Source organism: Trichosurus vulpecula, chromosome 1 (assembly GCF_011100635.1).
Source record: "Trichosurus vulpecula isolate mTriVul1 chromosome 1, mTriVul1.pri, whole genome shotgun sequence".
In the NCBI taxonomy this organism is placed as follows: domain Eukaryota; kingdom Metazoa; phylum Chordata; class Mammalia; order Diprotodontia; family Phalangeridae; genus Trichosurus; species Trichosurus vulpecula.
Genome location: NC_050573.1, coordinates 298,944,460 through 298,966,363, shown reverse-complemented (window position 1 = coordinate 298,966,363; position 21,904 = coordinate 298,944,460). Strand labels below are relative to the sequence as shown.

Genomic DNA, 21,904 nt, shown 5'->3' with positions numbered 1-21,904 from the left:
GTGTGCGCCGGTGTACTTACCCCCTGAACATGGTGGTAGGTGTACCTCCTCACTGAACATAGTGGTAGGTGTGTCAAAGGCATATAAAAGACAGCATGGGAGTTTAAACTAGATAACAGGAAGACTTTCCTGTTATGATAAACTGCATTGGAGAGCAGCCTGTCAAGAAACCTAGTCATTTGGAAATCATTTGATTCCTCCTCATGCACAAGTGAAGAAGGTAACTGTCTTCCTCAACCCTGCAGCTTGCAGAGGCAAAGCCAAGAATTTTTTTTAAAAAGAATGCTGCCCCAATTTTACACTTAAATGGCATAAATGTGGCTGTAGTCAAGATCATGAAGAATGAGTTAAGAAACTGCTAGAATTAATTAATGGAAACCCGCCTCCTATCATGCTCAGTTTTTCCTGGTCCTAAAAGGAAAAAACAAACAAAAAACCCTTCTCTTGACCTTCCTATTCAGCCTGGCAAATGTTTCAGGTTTTATACCCTTCATTGCTAAACTTTTAAAATCTTTTCTACACCCACTGCTTCTTTCCTAACTCCCCACTTTTCCTTTCAGCCTTTCTACTTCATGAAGCCCTCTTCATTATTTTAAAATTGCTCTCTCAAAGGTCCCCAACAGCCTTTTTCAATACTTACCCTCCAAGGTCTGTGTTGCTTCTTTTGGATATCCTATCTCTCTTTGGCTTCAAAGACAGAAGCTCTTTTGGTCCCCCACCTGCTTTTCCAGTTACTTTTCCTATCTCTCCTTTTCTGGTTACTCTTCTGCCTTACCTCTTTAAGTCAGTGTTCCTCAGAAGTCTGTTGTTGCTCATCTTTTCTCTTCATATTTTTTCCTTTAGTAATGGTTATCACCTTCCGTGGTGTTAACCAACCACCTCTTTGAGGTTGGTAATCCACACCTGCATCTGTATTCTGAACTCTAGACACAGTTCTCCAGATGTCCCATTGGCACCTTAAGCTTAACATGGGTTAGGCAGCATGGTACAGTGCAAAGAATGTTGATTTGGGAGGTCAGAGAACTTGGGTTCAAATAATCTTTCTGAGATTTAAATGTGTGGCCTTGGGAAAGTGAGCCTATAAGGGTTTCAGTCTGTAAGATGTATTTAGACTAGAAGGCGTGAGATTTCTTCCAGCTCTAGATTTGTGATCTTCTATCCAAAACTAAGCTTGCTACCTTTCTCTCTAAACTCATTCATCATTCTAACGTCATTATTTTTGTCTGTGGCATTGTTATTTGCTTGGTCTCTTAATGCAAAACTTTAAAATTACCTTTCATCTTTTTGTCTTGCTCAGTTTTTAAGTAGTTGTCAGGCAGCACTGTGCCAGGCGTTGTGCTAAGAAGTTATCTTTGACTCTCCTTATTTTCCTCAGTTCCCTGCAGTCAGTCAGCACATTTTTATTTGGCGCCTACTATGTGCCAGGCCTTGTGCTAAGTAGTGGAGACATAAAGAAAAGCAAAAGAGAGTCTCTGTTCTCCAGGAGCTCAGAATCTAAAGCAGGGCTGTCCAAAACGTGGCCCACCGACAAGCATAGAAATTTACATCAGTGCTTTAGTAAATGAAGCTGAGCTACCGCAGAGCTCTCACTAAAATGGCAAATCAAAATATGTTGTCTATTGTTTCAATAAAAACCTAAGGTTGGACAGCCCTGGTCTAAAGGACAACGTGTACAAACAAGGTATATAGAGGGTAAATTGGAGAGAGTCTTAGGGGGAAGGCTCTAACATGAGAAGGGATTGAGAAAGGCTTCTTGCAGAAGATAGGATTTTAGTTGAGTCTTGAAAGATGCTAGGGAATGCAGGAGGTAGAGATGAGGAGGGAGAAAATTCCAGGCATGGAGGACAGCCAGAGAAAGTGCATGGAGTTAGGAGATGGAATTTCTGGTCATTTACCAAGCCTAGTCTATCTGCCTTCACCACATCTCTTTGTCTGTCTTCTCTCTTCCTCTGCCACCACCTTAACTCAAAAATCTCAAAAAACTCCTTATTGCCTAACAATTCTTAAAATTAAATTGTTGGATATCTTTTGTTTTTGCATCACTTACATTTCCCAGTATATACTTTCCTATTTGTCTTCCCAGAGAGCCACAACTATAACAGAGCTAAAAAGGAGCAAAAAAATCAGTTCAGCAAAACTTAATTTAAAAAAATGTCTGACCTTCTATGCTGTGTTCAACACTTATAGTCCTCCACCTTTGCAAAGAAGTAGGGGAATCTTGGAGGCTTTTCATTTTTCTTCTTTAGGGCCAACCTTTTCATTGTAATTTTGCAGCATTCAGTTTTGATCGTTTTATCCCATTCACATTCCTCCAACATCTCTGTAACTTCTGTTAGATATTCTGTCTCTCTTTGGCTTCAGAGACAGAATGCTCTTTTGGTTCTCTACCTACTTTTCCATTTACTTTATGCATATTATTTTCCTGCTTCTATTACTTCATTTTGTGTTAGTTTATAAGTTTTTTCATATCTCCATCTGTATCATTTCTTGTACTACCATAACATTCCATTAAATTCATCTATCATAATATTTTTAGCCATTCCTCAATCAATAGACGTCCATTTCCCCGCCCCCCTCCAGTTCTTTTATTACTTTAAAAGTGCCACTATAAATATTTTGGCGTATGTTGAACCTTTATTTCTATTTTAGATTTCTCAGGGGTACTCAAAGTACCCACAAGGGACAAACTGGTCCAGGTCAGAAATGGAGCAAGTCAGAGCTGCTTTGACTGATCATCAGTTTGATAGGGACCATGAGTAGCCCATGTACTTCCAGCCTAGTCAAGACAGGGAGACAGTCTTAATTTTTTAAAAACATCATGTTCAGTCTTTTAAGCTATGATGAATTTTTATACCAAGAACTTTTTTGAAAATTCAGATAGAGTGTTGGATTATCCAGAGGGCAACTCCAGGTTTTCCTAAGGGCTTATGGGGCAATCTTCATTGCTCCAGCTCAGGAGATAAAGGTTAAAAAAGTATTGATGGTGTGTGACCCTTGGATTCTGCCCAGTGCTCTAGCATCATGGGACTCTGCTTGGCCTTCTTGTGAGAGGCAGTGTATTAACCTTTCATATAATCCTGGTTGCATATAATATAAAGCAGGCAAGTATTTCATAAAGTTTCATGTAGTCATCTGATATTTTTATAGTTGGAGAAATCTAGATCCATAAGAATTAAGCCATGTGACACACTAGAAACCAAAAATCTAAGTCTGAGTCTTTGTTCTGAATCTCTAAACCAAGTAAGAACACATTGGGAAAACCTAAACTACTGCGTTATGTGCAGAGTAAGAAAAAGAACAAAGAGATTTGGACCAGGTGAGCGACAGGTGCTTGACTAATGCCATCTAAGGAATTCTCAGCCTCCAAAAAAATAGCTTTCCCTCAACATTATGCACCAACCTCATATACTCTTTTCTTTTTCTTTTTAATGGAAATAAGGTGATACGGAGTTAGAAGAAAGAAAGAAAAGAGGGCAGGTTGTTACTCATTTTTCATAAGCAGTATGAGTAATTAAAATAGCCAAAAGACTGAATTAAATATCACTTTCAGAATTAGCTGGGAGTAATTTAGAGCTTGTGTTTTGGAAGTATGGATGAGACCCTGCTGCTATGGGAAAAGATAGGAAAAAAAGTAAGAAATGCTTTTGAAAGCTTTCCTTTATTTTTCCATGTCTCTGGCCTTCACCCAAATCCCACTTGCGGATAGCCGTGAAAGTTATAACCGTATCTCAGTACCATCTTCGTATGATGTTTGATGCAGTAGGATGATATAGGTTTATATTAAGCCCTCGTAGAGCTCAAGGTTTTGCTCTATCACCAATCTTTTAATCACACAAACTTCGAATAGTAGTGGGACTGGGATGTTTCATCTTAGGGTAAAATGCCTGGTTTCCCTTGTATATTAAAATAGCTATTTGGGGAGAGAGCAGTCATTTCTCCAGACTATGGGTTGCATGTATTTTTGATAACTGTTAAATAGCAGCCTTCCTTAGGTACCGTAATTAAATGTCAATATTTTTAATGGCAAAAAGAAAAACAATAGCTGAGAAGGCAGTATGACAGTGGATGGAGAGCTAGCCTTGGAACTAGAAACACCTGGGTTCACGTCCATACCTTTGACACACATTTGCTATGGCTCCTGGACAAGTTGGCTTAAGCTCTCAGTGTTCTGGGCAACTCTTAAGACTCTAATTTGCAGAGAAGGTGCTGAATTGCTTTGATAGAGGAACTTTCCTCATCTGGGAGTTCCCTATATACCAATGAAATCACAGGTCTAGGCCTTATCCCTTTAGATGAAAAAAAAATCAAATTAGATAATATGAAAATCTAGAAGATTTTGCATGTTCCTAGCTTGTGTTTAATTCTTGTTATATATTTCCCCCTTTTCCTTATAGGTAGAAGAAGAAATACAGACCCTATCTCAAGTGTTAGCAGCCAAGGAGAAGCATCTAGCTGAGATCAAGAGGAAACTTGGAATCAATTCACTACAGGAACTAAGGCAGAACATTGCCAGAGGCTGGCAAGATGTGACAGCCACATCTGCGTAGGTTTCTAACACCCTTCACTCCTCGGGAGTGTGTTTTCTTCATTCTGATTCAGTTTGAGATAAGAAGGGTACATATAACGCCCCACCTCTCCCCACTGCATTTTTCAACTCTGCCTATTTATTCCTGTGTGTAGCCACAGAATCAGTTTTCCAAATCTGGTCCTCTTGCTCATTAGCCTTAGATAACAGAAAGAAAAGCAGTCCCAGTTACATCCAGATTCTGCCTAGTGCAGAGACAAATGAGTACTTATGCCTGGTCCTGTCCTTTCTGATGAAGTGAGAAGTAATTTTGAGTATTTTTTATGTATCATCTAGTATTGTAAAATCATTAGTAAAAATTACTAGTATCACCAGTATGGTAAAATAGATTTTTTTCTGAAATTGCATTGCCATAATCCCTACATCTTAACTTTTACTCTTCCCCCTAAACTGATAATTAGAAGTGATTCTATTTATTTACTTTAACATTACAAGGCTTTTGATTATGATATAGTAAGTAAAAGTAATACAGAACACCATTCATAAAGATTTGGAAACCATGCTGTCTTGACATAGTTTCACATTTGTAGTCATGTAGAGATAGACTATACACCAAAATTCTCTCTTGAGAGCCATGTGTCTAATAAACATTTGTTAGTTCTCATGACTTAAAATGAATTCTGTAGTAGCCTTGAAAATAGTTTTCAGGGATCATTCAGACCCTCAGATTTCATTTAGATTTGAACACTTGGTCTCAGCTACCTCATTCCCAGTTCTTTCTACTGGTTCCTATCTTATTAGGTGAAGAGAAAATAAGCATTTGCCTACAGCAAACCCCGAGGTATTTGATTCGATTCTCTTTTTGGTGTGGTTTATGTGGAGAAAGGAAAAGAAGACCAAGAACATATATATATATATGTATATTATTACATTTTTGTTTTGGCCTTTTGCCTAAGGTTCAAGTTGGGTTGGCTATGTGGTCTTCTTTAGGATTGCTTTGGTTTCTTTAGACTGTGACCTTGGGGCCATTGGTCTGTCATGGCTATTCTAGGGTATCTTAGAAGGTCTGGATCTGACAAGTCAATGGACCAAACTTTTTTTTCCCTTAGCTTAAGATGTGGTGTGTGGAATGTTGTTAGGAAAGTGTGTTTGTGTGTGTGTGTGTGTGTGTGTGTGACTTCAAAAGTCTAGTTTATTGATACTCTTGAACTTCAGATATCCCCACACTTGAAATGAGTTATTTGAAAAGATTAATTTCCTTCTGTTTGTGTTGTTTAACTTGCCTTTGTTTTGCTCTGTTCTTATAATTAAATATAGATACAAGAAGACTTCAGAAACTTTGTCTCAGGCTGGACAGAAGGCCTCAGCTGCTTTTTCTTCTGTTGGGTCTGTCATCACCAAAAAGCTCGAAGATGTAAAGTATGTCCCCACTTTCCATAGTTTATCAATAGTCCCTTCTAGTGTTACCTTAAGGCTTCACTATTGTGATTGTAAACATTCCCTAAGACTTTGGGGAAGGACCTGAAAATTCTAGGTGATGATGGCAGTATCCTACTTTTTAAATCTTGCTGGTATGAAGGAGCAGCAACTTGGAAGCCTGAACCTGAGTGGGCAACCAAAATATTTTGAGGCATTATGTTCTTACCCTTTTAATAGTAATCTCATTTTCACAGTCTACCAAATTATAGTTGTGAATTTCATGTTTCACTTCTAAGTAGGTTAAATACAGAGTAAGTATTTCATTCAGAGTAACATTTTTGTGATCGTGAGGAAATTTCAACATTGGATGTGCAAGACTATACTGAAGCGCACGGTTAGTAGGTGGCTTGACTTCAGTACGTCCCTGTTCATACCATGGCATATCTTTAGCTTGTCTTGAGTCTTTTGTCTGTACTAACTTATGAGCTGTAACTTGCCTACGTGCTTAGAGTCTAATCTTGCTGACTGAGCCGTTGTCATTTAATTTGCACTCGTATTTTAGATAAATCCATGGACTTCGCCTTGCTACTTTGATGAAAGTGTGTCATAGCTTTTTCTTTTTGGTTGCATTTTTTTCTCATGTAGATCAGAATAGTGCTAAAATGGTGGATAGCTTGGTATTAGTCTATTATGTTTCTGTCCGCATGCAAGATTTTAGTGTCTTCAGAGTGCATGAGTCTCCGTGTTTTCCATTTTCAGGAAAAGTAGTTTTGCAATTGGAATTGTCTTGGCTGAATAGTTTTGGGTGGATATGTGTCTGTGTTGTACTTTTGTTTCACTCTGAAAGGACTAAAATTCATTGATTTTGATTATGATAAGTCCAGATATAACCAAAATTAAACATAGCTTTATAGTAGTCAACTGTATGCCTTTAAGCCTTCTTCCCTCTCCCTTTCCCTTTCTTTCTCCCGTTTATCTCTGTCTCTGTCTCCCCCCACCCCCGTCCCGTTAAGACCATGTGACACTTTTTACTGTAGGTCATTTAACCTTTTTAGATTTATCAGAACTTCCTTTCTTTTTTAATGCTTACTCTGGCTTCCTGCAGATTGCAGGCCTTTTCACATTCCTTTAGGTAAGAAGAGCTTGAAAAATTTCTGAGGTTCAGCAGTTGCATAAGACAAATGTGATAAATTTAGATTATCCTGATGTATAGGAAACTCAACATCTTATTTGCTGTCTCTACCATTTCTTTGAGTTGTGAAATTCTTCTTCTGTAGTGTATTGCTAATTTTAGGGGAGGGTTTCTTGGTAGAGCCTGGGTAGCAGTGATATTGAGATGGATTCAACACTGTACAATGGTACACTGGTTACTTAAGAAAGGGGAAATGATTTGGCAAAGAATTCCCTTTTCTCCCTATACAAAAGAAAGATGATTTTCCTGACATGTAGAACTCTTCACCTCCAACATCTTTCACTTCTGTTATGCACAGTGTTTTTTTTTTTTGGCATTTTTGGAAACATATTGGGATTTTCTTTGAATGGGCCTCACATTGTTACAGCTAGTTATATTAGGTTTCAACACTGCCTCTTAATATAATCTCATCTTAAATTTATTATTTTGTATTGTCTAAAATGTCTGAATAATTCCTATAAATATTTTTTTAAAATAATTTTATATCTTGTGTTGAATAGTTACCTACTAAAAGTATGGATGTAAAATTTTCTTGTAGTTTGAAGAAGTGAAAACTAACCATTTTCAAAGGATATCAGCAAATGATTTTACCTTTCTTAGTTAAAATACCAAGTGTGTTTTGTATAATGAAAAAATAAGCCATAAAAATTAAAATGCATTCAGTAACTAGTTGTACAAATGAGAATAATCAGGGGGAAAAACCCTGCTAAACATGTTAAAGGTAAATGTCCTTTTTTTCTCCTAATGCAGACTAATCTTTTAATTAGTTAATTGTCTATGAAAGGAGAGCAAAAGTAAGTCTTGTTGTCTAGTTGCAGTGGAGCCAGAGAAATTCCAGAAGCAGTGTTCATATATAACCCGATGAACATTTAGCAAAACAAACTAGCTTAATTATAATAATGTACAGATCCTAAATATTGAACTGTTTAAATTAGGAAGCAAACTAGTTTGTGTTTTTTTTTTAAAGGAAAAGAGTCTCTAAATATAAGTAAAACAGTCCTTTCATTAAAAGGGTTATATCTCTGGGGTATCGATTTTGAATATCATACTTGGTGATATTCACTCAGATTCACAGTGATAGATACCTATTAAGGCAATCTTAATTGAAGTGGGCTGCATAACTGTGGAAATGATTCATTAGAAACTCAATCAGTACTCATATGCTATTTTCTGCCTAAGAGTTATTAGGAAACAAGCTTTTTAAAAATTAATACACACCACTGTTCCAGTCTTACCTGTTAAAATCATGAATATATGTTGGTGTAGCTTAGTATTTTTTCTAAGAAGATGGCAGTGAATCTAGAATCTTATTTCTTCATTAGAATTGAAATTAAAAATAAAACCTCATTTCTCCCATTAAAAAGTCATTGTATTAATTACACTGCAAATTGAACTTTCTAACCTTTATCATATAAAGAAACAAATAGCACCTGAGAGATACTTTTTTCATAAAACATCAGTGTTCTGCTACTCTAATTTTTATGCAGAGATAGTTGATGAGTTCGTTATGGCTTTGTGCTACTTAAAGAAAGTAAGAAATACTTTAATTTCTTCTGCTTTTTTTTTTACTCGAAGGGAAACTTGTTTCTCATAAACTTTTTGTTGTTTTTATCTAGTTTAGGTTTACTGTGATACAGAATGGACATACTTGATAACTCTATAGCTTAGTAGCCTTGAGAACTCTTCTTTTCTTCTCTTTGCTTGGGATTTTCCTCTCCCTCTTTACCCAAGATGGTGATGCTCTGGTCAGAAATAGGGAAAGTAAGGCAGGTTTGGGGAAGGAGGAAAGATAATTCATTCTGTTTTAGAGTCATACCTCAAGCCTGTGAAGACTTCACTTGGTGGAATGGGCAGATAAGAATAATTTGTTCCAGTGGCCATGCAGGCAGCTGAAGCAGGTGCTGTGGAGTGCTTAGAGCTTGGTCAGACATCAGAGACACCAAAGTCTCTGCATCCCAGGCCATCACTAGTCATCTTGACTTTTGTCTTGCTATTGGGCTTTCGTGACTCTGGGAGAGAAAGACTGATGATTTTGTGCAACTTTGCCTCACTGCCCCTCTTCCTCAGCCTGGTACAGGTGGCAGATCTGGTGAAAGAAAAGATAATTCCCAGAGGCTGTTCTCCCCTCCACTGACTTTCCAACCCCATTGTCTCCTTCTTCCTTCTAGTTAGTTCTGATTTTGGGTGTCCCCAATACCTGACCTATCTGTTCACTCAAAACTTTGGCTTCCACCCATGAACTTGCTTCTGTAATGAAATGTCTAGGAGCAGGTAACAAGTTTATTTGGTGAAAGCAGAAAGCAAGTAGGCCAAAGAGGATATGTGGTGGGGGTCTGAAGTAAGGATGTTGACAGCCTTGAAAATGTAGTTAGTTGCTTCAGGAGCAAGAGGATGATTTTTCACACTGAGAAAGTTAAGGGGTTCTTTGTAGAAAGGGGAATTGTCTGAAGCCATTCAGCACCACCCAGACTAGCTCTTCATAGTTGATACAACTATTGCTGTCTTCATGCCCTGCCACCAACATTTCCACTCCTTCCTCTGTCATCTTCTCACCTAGGGTGATGAGGACGTGTCATATTTCAGCCCCCATGACAATGCTGTTCCCTTCCTTATCAACATAGTCTTTCTATGTGTCCTGGTCCTTATTCTTTGCTACAGTCTGCAGCGACGGCAGAAAGTGTTCAAAGTCCAACACTTTCACACTCATATCATCACTCTTGGGATTCCCTAAGACCTTGAGCACCTCAGCATTGGCAGGGTTCTGGTCCAGGGCTGGCATCATGTTCCCACATTGGCTGTATAAGATCTTTATGTTCCTTGTTCGGTCAGACAGCTGGAAGGCCTCCTTGAACTCTGCCGTCTGATCCTCCATGAAGTCACACATCTTGGTTGTGCAGCTCAGTGTACTACTGGTACTGTTGCTGTATGTCTAAGGATATTTTTTTCCCCTGAAATCTATTCTGGTCCTTTTATATACCTGAACTCCTTTAGGACCTCTGTGCAATTTTACCTGTAGACTGCAGTTGAAAAAAGAGGGTGGTACGAGGGCTAAACCCTCAGCATTGAGGAAAGAGCCTGAACCCTTGGCAGTGGAAAGGGAGTTGGTTGGTTGCTAATGGAAAAAAAGGTCAGGGAGTAACTAAGGAGCCAACCTGGGATCTAGAAATGACTTTAGGGGAGGGGAGGGGAACCTGTGGCCTCGAGGCCACATGTGGCCCTCCAGGTCCTCAAGTGTGGCCCTTTGACTGAACCCAAACTTCACAGGACAAATCCTTTTTATTAAGGGCTGTACTTGAGGACCTAGAGGGCTACATGTGGCTCCGAGGCTGAAGGTTCCCCACTCCTGGCAGAAGAGCATTCTTCTGTAGCTCTTTACTGTTAACCCTTGAAGTAGTTGTCTTTGTCCTTCATCTTAACTCCTTATCTTTTCCTTTCAACCCATTTCTTAATAGAGAGGTATCTATTTTTCCAACCCACCTGTTAGCTGTTCGGAGTTGGGGGTGGGGGTGGGATTAGGGAAGGGGAAGAAAATAGGAAGGGAAGTCCTTCCTCTTGTAGGGATGGGGGAAAGTGTTTACCCTTGGGTTAGAACTCTGAATTAGGCACAGAATACTGAGCCTTAGACTAGGAGTCAGCCTAGGGTTCCGAAAACAAGTTTCAAACAATTAATATGTATAAACTTTTGTAATGCAACTTGTTTGTAAATTGTAAACTTACCTCTGTGCAATCTATGTAATTTAAAAACTCTAATGTAGAAATCTTATTAATTCTAGATTGACATAGCTCCAGATCATAACTGATTACCCTTTTGGTCAACTCAGGATTTAGCTACTTCCTTTACTGTCCGTAGTCATGACTGGTGCACCTGACTATACATTTTAGCATAAAGAAACAGTAGAAACTGATATAGATACAAGATATGAGATATAAAAGCAAATCTAAGGTTTATGATTCTTTTCTAATCCCACCTTCTCTAGGAAGTACATATGCATTGGACCATCTTTTCCCTGTACCATACTGTTATTTTATCCTATCCCAAAGAACTCCCTGACTGCAGACCCCAACCACAATGGAGCAGGCTGGGAAGGTAACCCTTCTTTACCTGGCAAGCATTCTAAGGCCTGAAATAACAAAGAAGTTACTCTTTCCTTTAAAGGATGTGGCCCTGGCTGATGGCCCAGGTTGCAGTCTCTTCAGCCAGTCCCTTTGGAAGAAGTGGGGCCTGTGTTTTCTCTCAGGATCATTCTTCAAACTGAGCCTGTTCTTGTCCATGCCTAACCTCTCAAACTCCTCTGGCCCGTTTAACTCCATTGTCACCATCACAGAAATGTTTACTTTGATATTTTCCCTGTTTGGTAAAAACAAGAATTTCAGCACTTAATTTTGGAAGGTGGGTTTATGAAAATCAGTTAAGTACAAAATTAGTTGCCCTTGTGACTAGAATTTGAAAACGTTTCAATCATTTTTCTTCTATCTTAACTTAAGGGAATTATGGACTAAATGTCTAAGTATTAAGAGAGCATATATGTTACAAAATAGCTATCATGGACATAACTCTACTAAGCCAAAACTTAAAGGACAATAAGTTAATTTTGTCCAGTCTGTCTTGCTTTAGAATGAGTTGGGATATATTCTGTTACTTAACATATACATATACATATTTCTGTTTTTCAAGATATGCTAGTGTTTTTTCAGGAAATACTTATTGAACATTGAGTAAGGCACTGTGAGTGATAGATTTGGTATAGATAGATAGTACAAGATTTGGTCTCTGCATTTAGGAGATTAAGCCCATGTAAGAAACTAAGGGGGCTTGAAGACTCATGATTATATTAATAAATTAATGTTTATATTAATAAAGCAAGAATAAAATACAGGTATGAGAATGAGAAATATCTGGTGAGGCTTGGGGGACCAGACTGCCCTTGATAGTAATTTCTTCTTGTCAGTGTTTTGCTAAGTGGTGGAACTTCTATACTCCATACCGTATTTCTTGATGAATATGATTTAGGGCAGCAAATAAAACATGAAATAGTTCCTGAAGTATTTTATACTTATATCAGTGGGTATCTGGAAAGCTAACCTTATGCATACCAAAAACTCCCACCTAAATTGTTACATGCACCATGCACTTGTCCTGGACACCTCCCCCACCCTAGAATGACAGCTTCTGCACATTCCAGTTTACTGTTAAGGTACCCGAGTATTTAGGTGGAATAGGAGTTGGGGTAAGGGGAGGTGGAAAGAGGTGTTAAGTTTAGCAGAATTAAAAAATAAATGGACTGGTTTGAGACCTGTAAATTCAATTAATAATGACAGAGTCCCATTTGTTTTTAGATATAATTTGATATATATAATTTGGTCCACTTTCCCCTTATTAACCGAAGCTAACATGCAGCAACAAAAAGGCTTTTGCACAACTATCACTTACATGAGGTGGTTGAACATCCTAATATTATGCCTCAGACTTAAAGTATGTAAGCTGTCTGAAAAACATATTCCTAGAATATTTAGTCTTAAATTCTAAGGAATTACTGACCTTAAGAAAGCAAAAAACTCAATTACCTGACCTGCTGCTTATCTGCACTGCAAAACCAAATGACAGAGGTTTTGCTAAGATAATGACAGTAAATCACCTTGGGTTTTGAAAAAGATACCTGTAGAGTAAGATTCCCATTGGGCATCATGTTGCAGTGGGTTGCTGGAATAACTGAGATCAACGTCATGATAAGACCATTGGGAATCCTGTTTTCTAGGCACTGGCTACTTGTCATGCTGTTCCATTGGAATTCTAACCAAAGAAAAGCAAATGGCAGGTTTCCTTTTAAGTAGAGGCTGGACTACTCTTCAGGACTGGCTAACGCAAGCCAGGCCGGCCTATTTAGCTCTTGATGTGTACTCAAAAAGAGTGGTCACTGTGAAGCCAGCACTCCAAATTACTAGGGATATAAGGAATCACACTTGTTCTCTGGAAGATCTGCCAATGGGGCAGGGCTGGATCAGTTTATCAGGTTAGGGAATTATTCCTTTTAAATGGCTATTGCCCAGAAGACCTGTGCATTCACTCTCTTTTATATATGGGCTGAACAAACCAAATACTTTGTGGTTTCAAGGGCATGCCCCCGACAGCTGGTACGAGTAATCTAGCAGCCGCAACATCACATATGTGTGGGCTATATGGCTGCGTTATTTGGACAAAGGAAAACTTTCCATTTAATGATTGTGTAGGTAGGAAGCTAATATGGTGGGAGAAAGGAAAACTGTATTATAGAGAGGATGGTGGAAGCTTCTAAAGCTGTCGTGTTTGGTATTCCATGCCGTGTGGACAACAAAGGTGAAGAGAGTAGCAAAGTCTCTGCTCCAGTATGAATTACTAGCAATAGTGACAGGATTATAGTTTTTACTGAGGCAGTGTTTCTAGCTCTGCCCAACAGCCTGCTCTTTGTGAGCATATAATTAGAATCCCCAACTTCCTACAGATTGGGGCCAAATTAGACCAGAAGATGTACTGCTTCTTTCAAAAGAGGTGTGAACTATGGGAAGAGTAGGCGTGTTGTGACATCACTTTTAACATAGAGAAGAGGGGTTCTAACTTTTACCTAGATGCTTGGGCTGCAAAGGAAGAGTCCACGGAGCAGCTCTCGGTGTCCTTTGCTGTTCACCCTGCCTGCATGTCCTGTATGCTCAGCAGATGGGGATCCTACTGATGATCGCACTAGCCATCCTGATGGGTACACCCATCCTGGGCTTCTGCCTGCTTTGCTGGTACCAGACCTCAGGGATGAGGCAATACTAGCATTCCTATCCAATGACCAACGGGAACAAAAGAGAACTCAAATGTAAGCTCAACCACTGTGTCACCAAGGGTGCTCCATGGTCACTAGTGCTGTGGCTGCCACCAGTGCTCAGTTTGGACTTTGTGATGCTGATACAGTTAGAGGAACCTCTAAGCTATGCAGTGCAGCTCTTGGATGCATCCAAGACTGCATCCATGATTTCCAGTCTGCCTGGCACAGTGAGAGCTGGTTGACTATGGATCCCTAAAATGTGTCCTTGAAAGCCAGGACTTTGACCTGCCTGAACCCCAACCTATCCCAGAGCCAACATCCCTTACAGATACTGTAATAGAGCAATTTAATCAGGAAATTCAGGACTCCCAGAAGCAGGTGTTCCATGCCCAGACTCTTACCTCTGACTCCCTTCCCACCAAGAGACCTCACACTGATTCTTCTAGCATAGGTTTCCAAAGTGGGTGATATTGCCCTCCTGGGGATGCTGGAACAATCCAAGGGGGCAGTAGTAGCCTTGGGTGCAACTGGGAGAGCATTGAATAAAAATAAAGGGGCAGTGGAAGCATAAGGAAAGAAGATAAAATTTTGAAAAACCGTTCGTACATTTCATCTGTTTTGTAACAGAGTTAAAGTCGTAGTGATTATATTATTTTTCAAATAAACACACAAAATTCAAGTTGTAACTGATCAGTGGTCAAGTTTACTGACAGGTCTTAACAAGCAAGTGTTGGCAGGTGAGCCTGTCATGCATTGTCAGGAATATGTGTATGTAATGACTTGTTTACAATACAATACTGTATGGTTACGTGACACAATACTGCATCATCAAAATTTCAGTGCAGGGGGAAAAACCCACAAATGTACAATAAATTATTAAATTTAAGATGCTTCATTTCAAAAAAAAATTTCTGGCGGGGGAGGGGTGCTGAGTAATTTTTTTTTTTTTTAAAAAGGGCCAATAGGCCAAATAAGTTTGGGAACTTCTAACTAAGGAGTCCACTAAATCCAAAGAAATAGAGTCAGCCATTTTATGGCCTCTCAGGTTAGCATGGGTCCAGAAAGGCTCAGCAGGAGAGTAGGGGGCTCATTGGGGCACAGCACTGGTGAGTGGCTGCAGCAGAAGTCTCCAATGGGGCAACTCATTTGTCAGGGTGAACACTACCAACTTGTGTTGCTTGGAGCTGTCTCTGCAGAAGACCTTGTATATATATTAACTGGGCCAGAAAACCCTGTCCAGACCCCTGGCTCTTTGTTGATGTCAACAGGTTCAGATGTCACTTCTTGCCTCATGATTGGCATATCTGACAATGTATGCTAAGGCTTTTTGCCTGAAAGGCGTTCACGTGGCCGTTAATAACATAGTAATCAAGGAAGTCATTATCAGTCCAGCTTGATAGTGACCACTTTGTGGTATTTGATGAGGAGCATGATAGGTATAGTATCCCTAAGTGCTTAGGCCGTCACTCAACAACTCCAACTCCCCTGCCATGGGTGGTCACCAGCTTACCCCATACTCCTAATATGGTGATATTAATAGAAATGGAGAGCTGGGTCTTCATGCTGCCTTTCATTGTCTGGACAGTCAAAACTTGAGAATGCTCCACACAGGATATGCTTTAGCTTTAACTGGCCCACTGAACACCATAGATAGAGCAGCCTGAAACCAATATTGAGCTCACCAGGAACCCCTTGTACAGACCACACTTTGACCATTGGTTGAAAGACACAACAGCTAATTCTGGAGAGGGGTGAAAGTATCACATCCAAGGAAACTGCTCAGTCAAAAGTGGGCATTTTAAGTAGCATTGTCAGCAAGGAGTATCTACTAACATTCAGAATCCCTGTGAGGATCAATCTGCCAACCCTGTTTTTAAAGTACTAGTGACTTATCGTGAATTTCTCAGTAAGACTCAGGTTTCTGCCAGCAACCCCAAAGTGCCTTATCTTGGGAATCAACCAGACTCTATTCCTTTGATCTTGTTCCATGTGACTGAGCCAGCACTTCTTGGGGTTGTTTCTAGTCATGGTTGGTTCACTCCTAGTCATAGTGAATTTCATATTTTGTTAGATGATGATGGAAATCACATTAATTCTTTGACTAGAGGGAGAAGGAGGGGAAATATGGTTCTGATTTAAAAAGTTATTCATATTACTTTTAAAATGCTCGGTCTTACAATTGAATATAGATAGATTTGTGGTTGGTTTTAAGGTCTAGGAAAGTGAACTGGGTTTTAAAATTTTTATTTTTCATTTATATATTTATTTACTACTGTTTTATGCAACCTGCTTCAGGGAATTTAGAAAGAAAAGGGCATCTGCCCTGGAAGTAGACTACAGGCTAATGTGAACGAAAGCTCCTTGAGAAAAGGAAGTGGTTCATTCTTTGTACATGTATCCCCAGGGCTTAGTACAGAGCCTGGCACGTAGGGGCCCAATAAAGGCTTATTTGATTGATTACTCAATGAACTTGGACTTTAAGTCCAATGTGGCCTATAGGAACTTATTTTATCCTTATTTATGGCCTTTAACTATCAGTGATGGATTTTTTTTAGTTACAAAGCTTTCCTAAGGCTTTGTACTCTCCCTTACTCTTATTCCACTAATCCATGAGGGCTCTAAAGTTTGCAAAGCCCTAGCCTTAGTCTCTATGTGGTTGGTCCTGATACATGTCTACTTTATTTAAATGTAAAAGATTCTCCCACTCCCACGAATGTGGTAACTTGAGGTGTGGTTTTAAAGTGTAAGTAAACAAAGTGCATTTATGTGTGGTGATCCCTTTTGGAGGTGCTTATCAGCTCTTCTACATCTCAGGGTGATCTTTAACAGTTTAATGGGCTTACAAGAGGCTGAAAGAGGAATGTTTCCCTTTAGTGAGCAGAAGGAGCATGGAGCTAGAGAAACAGAAGATGGAAGAGGCCACTTAGGGCTAAGAGACTAAAAACATCAGAGAGAGAGAGAGGAAATGGCTACAGAGAATAGGGGTGAGACTAGGGGAAAATAAAGGTTGCTTGGTCTGATCAGGAAAGATATGTCAGGACAGAAGCTATTTTACTGAAACTGCCCCCCCCACCCCCAACTAGAGACTCCATGCCGTATCCTTGTATATCCTTTCCCTACTTGAGTTCCTTCCTGGGAGACTAAAGCCTTTTCTCCTAGGCATGGGAGAGGGAGAGGTAAAAGATTTGTCTATAAGGTACCATATGAAAAGTAGCACAAGGATCAAGCTGGCATTTTCACTCTAATCAAGGTAATACAATAAACGAGGGACTAGGGACTAAACTTGAGATCCCTTTGAACCTGAGAGACCAGGTAGGAGGCTATGCCAGTAGTTCAGGTGCGAGGTAATGAGTGCCTGAACAAGAGTAGCAGTCATGATTAGGGAGAAGGGGATATATGTGAGAAATATTTTGGAAAGACAAATGACAAGGTTTGGCAGTTGACTGAACATATGAGTGAAAGAGGGATGAATCAAAGATGATACCAAGGTTCTATCAATTTGTGTAACTAGAAGGTTAGCAGTATCCTCGTAATAGGGAATAGAGAAGTTTGAAAGAGGTACCACACACAAGTGTCTGCAGAAATATTCAAATTCACATCAGACTCCAAATTTAGCATTTAATCTACTATGCTACATTGCCCCCTTTTTAAAAAATGGTAGTTTCCTTGCACTCAGCATTCTATTCATGAAGACATGATATGATTCACTGTGAAGCAATGTGGTTTGCTAGATAGAGCATCTCTCTCAAATCAAGTCCTGCCTCAGACGTAGTCTGGCGGTGACCCTGGAGAAGTTAACATCTTAATGTCACAGTGCACTAGACTTAGCTGTGGTTATCTCACAATGACACTTAGCAGCTGGGTAAAGGGTGCCTTCCTGAACTGGTAGAGGAAATTTCCTCGCCTGCACGTTCCCTGTACCAACGAAATCTCAAATTTGGTCCCTAGTCCCTCATTTATTGTATTACCTTGATGAGAGTGAAAATGCCAACTCGATCCTTGTGCTTCTTTTCATATGGTACCTGACACAGACAAACAGTAGGCATTGAATAAATGCTTGCTGAGTGAATGACAGGGAAAATCACTTCCCCTGTCTCAGTCTCAATAAAGTCATCTAGAAATTTGGCATAAGAGCACCTGCTCACCAGGGTGGCGAGGATCAAATGAGAGAACATACATAGAGCTATTTGTAAACCTCAAAGTGCTACATAATTGTTGTTATTATTGACGTGATGATTAGTAGTATGATTTAACATCCAAAAGAAAATGTACATCCACAAAATTCAGAACTGGCATACTTCAACTAGCCCTAGCAAATAGGACCAACTTTTAATCATTGATCAAAATACTGTAGTAGCATGTTTGCAAAATCAGCATGCTTAGGGATTTAATGAACATAGAGATTGGGCTATCTTAAAAGGGGATCACAATACATAAGAATCGAGGGTGTGTTCTTATCTGTGAATGCCTTCCAGTGATAAGGGACCTATGCCGTCTGCCTTTAATGAGAGGTTGGCCATTATAAAGAAGGATGTTGAGCTTGAAATGAATGGCCTTGAAGCCAGAATAGAAAGATCACTTACAAGAAAATTGACATAACTCCCTATGACTGATTCAGTTTAAATATATACAGTGAAATTACAAAAGCAGTTTTTATAGCCAGTTGATTAATTTTTTAAAAAATATGAAAACAAAATCGTTAGCTTATTTTGATCTTAGTCTATTAAATTCTTTCATAACCGAGAGCGAAATGGGAGTTATATTAAGAATGATGATTAAGCTTTGCTTTTTTTAAAAATTAAATGTATTTTCAGTTAACAAGGATTTATTTTCTCTTTTACTTCTTCCTAGTACCTCCTGCCCACCAAAAAAAAATCAAAATCTTTGTACCAAAATATACATAGTGAAGTAAAACAAAGTTTTACCAAATATTGGCAATGATCAAAAAAGCATCTCATTCTAATATTTAGTTCATTACCTCTCTGTCAGGAGGCAGGAATCATTCTTTATCATCTCTTCTATAAATTGATCAGAGTCCTTAAAGCTTTCAAAATTGGATATTTTTACAGTGTATAAATTGTCTACTCACTTCACTCTGCATCATTTCATCGAGGTCTTCTTGGGTTTCTCTGAGAACCGTTCCTGTCATTACAGTACAAGATGCTTAGACTTTAAACAAAGTTGTCAAATAAGCAAACATTGTAAAATATTCCATCTATCAAGTAGGTTGTTGCCACCTCATGTGCAGGGGTTGCAGCTGCCTCAGTTTTTTGACTTGTTTTTCACTTTCTGTGTATCGCAGATCACTGGACTTTTAAGTTGGGAGACTTGTGTAAATCTCTTAGACTCTCAATCTCAGTTCACTCATCTGTAGAGTAGGGACAACAGCATTTGCCCTGCTTACTTACTTTGTGGCATTGTTTTGATGATCAAATGAGAGGATATATGACCATGTGAATATACTTGGAACACTGTAAAGTGCTGTAAAAAATATATTCGCTTCAAACCAACTTAATTGAAAGAAAAATTATGTTAATGGAAGCTTATTTTTGTCTGTCTTTAAAAAAGTAAATAATTCTTACATTCAGCTTTATTTTACTAAAGCTGTAAGACTCCTAGTAAACACAAAGTTTCTTTTGATTTTAGAAATGTCTAATGGTTTGGTAACTAACTAAATTTCTATCTCTTTTTAATGCTGGCCCTTAGTATTCGCTCCATTCAACATTCAATTAGCATGCCTGCTATGAGGTAAAGTATATTATTGTGAAAACGAGTGATTGCAATGAGTAAATGACTCTTGGATATACTATTAGTCCTAAATGAATAGGATTCTTGAACTTGTCCTTTTGGAAGCAGAGCAGAAGTGGTTTACTTTAAAAAGTAGATGATGACAGAGGAGATTAGTACTACTGAGAATCAAAGAAATCAGCACAACTTGAATGGCCAGTTCAAGGTTTAAAAGAAGAAAATACTGACATTCTTGGTTATTGATCCATGTTAGATTGGCAAGTGTGAAAGGAGTTTGCTTCACCTCCTAAATTTTTTCTCTTAACAGTTTTTCTTTTTGCATTATATCCTAGAACTTTTATCTTCATAGCCCTTTTAGAAATCTGGAGAGAGGCTTCTTCATTGTTTCCTTAGTTAGTTACCTTGTAGACTGAAGCTGTGTGTTGCTTTTCCTTCGGTAAAAACCTCTCTCAGAGGAGCTGTGAAGAGTGCCAAATGGTTGTTTCTCACGCCCAAGAGTCATGTAAAAATGCAGTGAATACCATTCCAAAGTAAAGCTGAGGTTTACAAAAGCAGTGTTTGTAGCCAGCTGATAAGCCCTGATTTATTTTCATGAATATGAAAGCCAAATTATATTCTCCTATTTTGATGTGAACCTCTGACATTCCATTATAACTGAGGGCAGAATAGGAGTGTTATCAAATTTTCAGCTCCCTGAGGAAAACCTATTCAGAAATACAAATGTGTTTTCAAGCAACTAAAATAAGGTAATAGTAAGCACATTCTGTCTCTTCAATTCCTAGGGCAGGGTCTGTCAGTCACTTTGGCCTCCTCTGGCTCGAATACTCTGCTAACCTTTCACACATTAACTCACCCTTTGCTTTGGCTGACAAGCCAACCTAAACCGTGCTGTTTTACTTTACTCTAATCCTAAGTGAGACACTTGGAGCCATATACTATGTCATAATCCTTCTCTCAGCACCAGCTCAGTTACTCCATGTGTGATTACTCTAATTTGTTATATCAAGAGAACTGGAAGGTTTTAACAGTGAGGAAATGAGTGCGTTCACTCCAAGTGTTCCACCTACTATAGTGAAAAATGGGAAGAGGCTTTCTTTTTTCCCCTTTAAGCTCTCAGCAGCAGGCAGGCTATGCAGAGGCATATGTGCATAATATAAAAATACTACTGAATTAAGTCATGTGAAAATGGTCCTGAAACGATGTGAGTAGCACCTGATGTGCCAGCAGATGTTTCATGCAGATAGATGGAAGGACCTGTTGAAAGGCATCTTATTTTTCAGGCACACTTTGAGTGTGCAAACTGATGGACAAACAAATGAGCAGTTATCTCCTTAGGAACAGGGCTAACCAGAGTTACCATCCCTTCTTTTGGTGTCTTTTCTCTACCTTTACGGCTGTCCCATACCTCTTAAGGACTTTCTCATTATGGTACCTCACTAGGACATTACTACTCTGACACAGAACCGTGGGTTAATGCTCCTAGGCTTTACTGGGCTCTGTAGTTAAGTAAAAATGATGTCTTAACCCAAATAATTAGCAGGACTGAATGATGAAGGTCAAGGAAATGATATTTTAGAGTAGGTATCTCTCTAATGACACTAGATAAATGTTTATCTTTGCTTCCATTGGGTATAGTTGACTTTACTCACAGTCAACACTGAAAGTAAAAATGGAAAAGAAGGGACTTGATTTTAATGATACACACATGTAGTTGTATGTATTTGCACACACATGCATAGTGAGGGGATTTGAGGGAATGGGGGAAAACAGGGCCCAGGATGCTTTTTGCTTTCATGTTAGGTAAATTCCTTTATGATCTAGAACTTCTTTGAAATGATTTCAAACTTATAATTTGTGTCTAATATATTTGGTTATTGTGCTGCTCAGGGAGAGCTGTCAAATTTTGCCTTGTAGTTAAAACTGTCTTATTTGGACTAGGAGAAATAAGGTATGCAAGTTAAGAATGCTGTTTCAAAACTTGCTATTTTTTAATTTTATGTAAATTTATTTTTCATGTCAAAGATTTAACATGAACCTTTCTTTCCTTTAGAAACTCACCTACTTTCAAATCATTTGAAGAAAAAGTTGAAAACTTAAAGGTAAAAATTACGATAGTCTAGGGCTTTGTGGTATTTTGGGGTGCCTTGAGTTTTCCCCCTTGCGTAAATTATTCCCTTCAGTGTTTCTGGAGCATACACTATTGCATGGCGCTTTATCAGATGCTGATTCTGG

At 38.9% G+C, this 21,904-nt stretch overlaps 1 protein-coding gene and 1 pseudogene across 4 annotated transcripts in view; one reads left to right on the top strand and one right to left on the bottom strand.

The window, feature by feature from the left end:
* TPD52 (tumor protein D52) overlaps positions 1-21,904 on the top strand; it is a 124,630-nt gene that overhangs the window by 99,060 nt on the left and 3,666 nt on the right. For 2 of the 4 annotated variants that reach the window (XM_036758137.1, XM_036758121.1), the window contains exons 3-7: positions 4,395-4,543; positions 5,843-5,944; positions 7,050-7,076; positions 19,631-19,672; positions 21,723-21,771. In XM_036758137.1, coding sequence (XP_036614032.1) covers positions 4,395-4,543; positions 5,843-5,944; positions 7,050-7,076; positions 19,631-19,672; positions 21,723-21,771 — 369 coding nt within the window. The remainder of the gene's footprint in view (positions 1-4,394; positions 4,544-5,842; positions 5,945-7,049; positions 7,077-19,630; positions 19,673-21,722; positions 21,772-21,904) is intronic. The other 2 variants (XM_036758142.1, XM_036758128.1) reach the window with 1 other exon arrangement.
* LOC118856343 lies at positions 9,550-10,020 on the bottom strand (annotated as a pseudogene).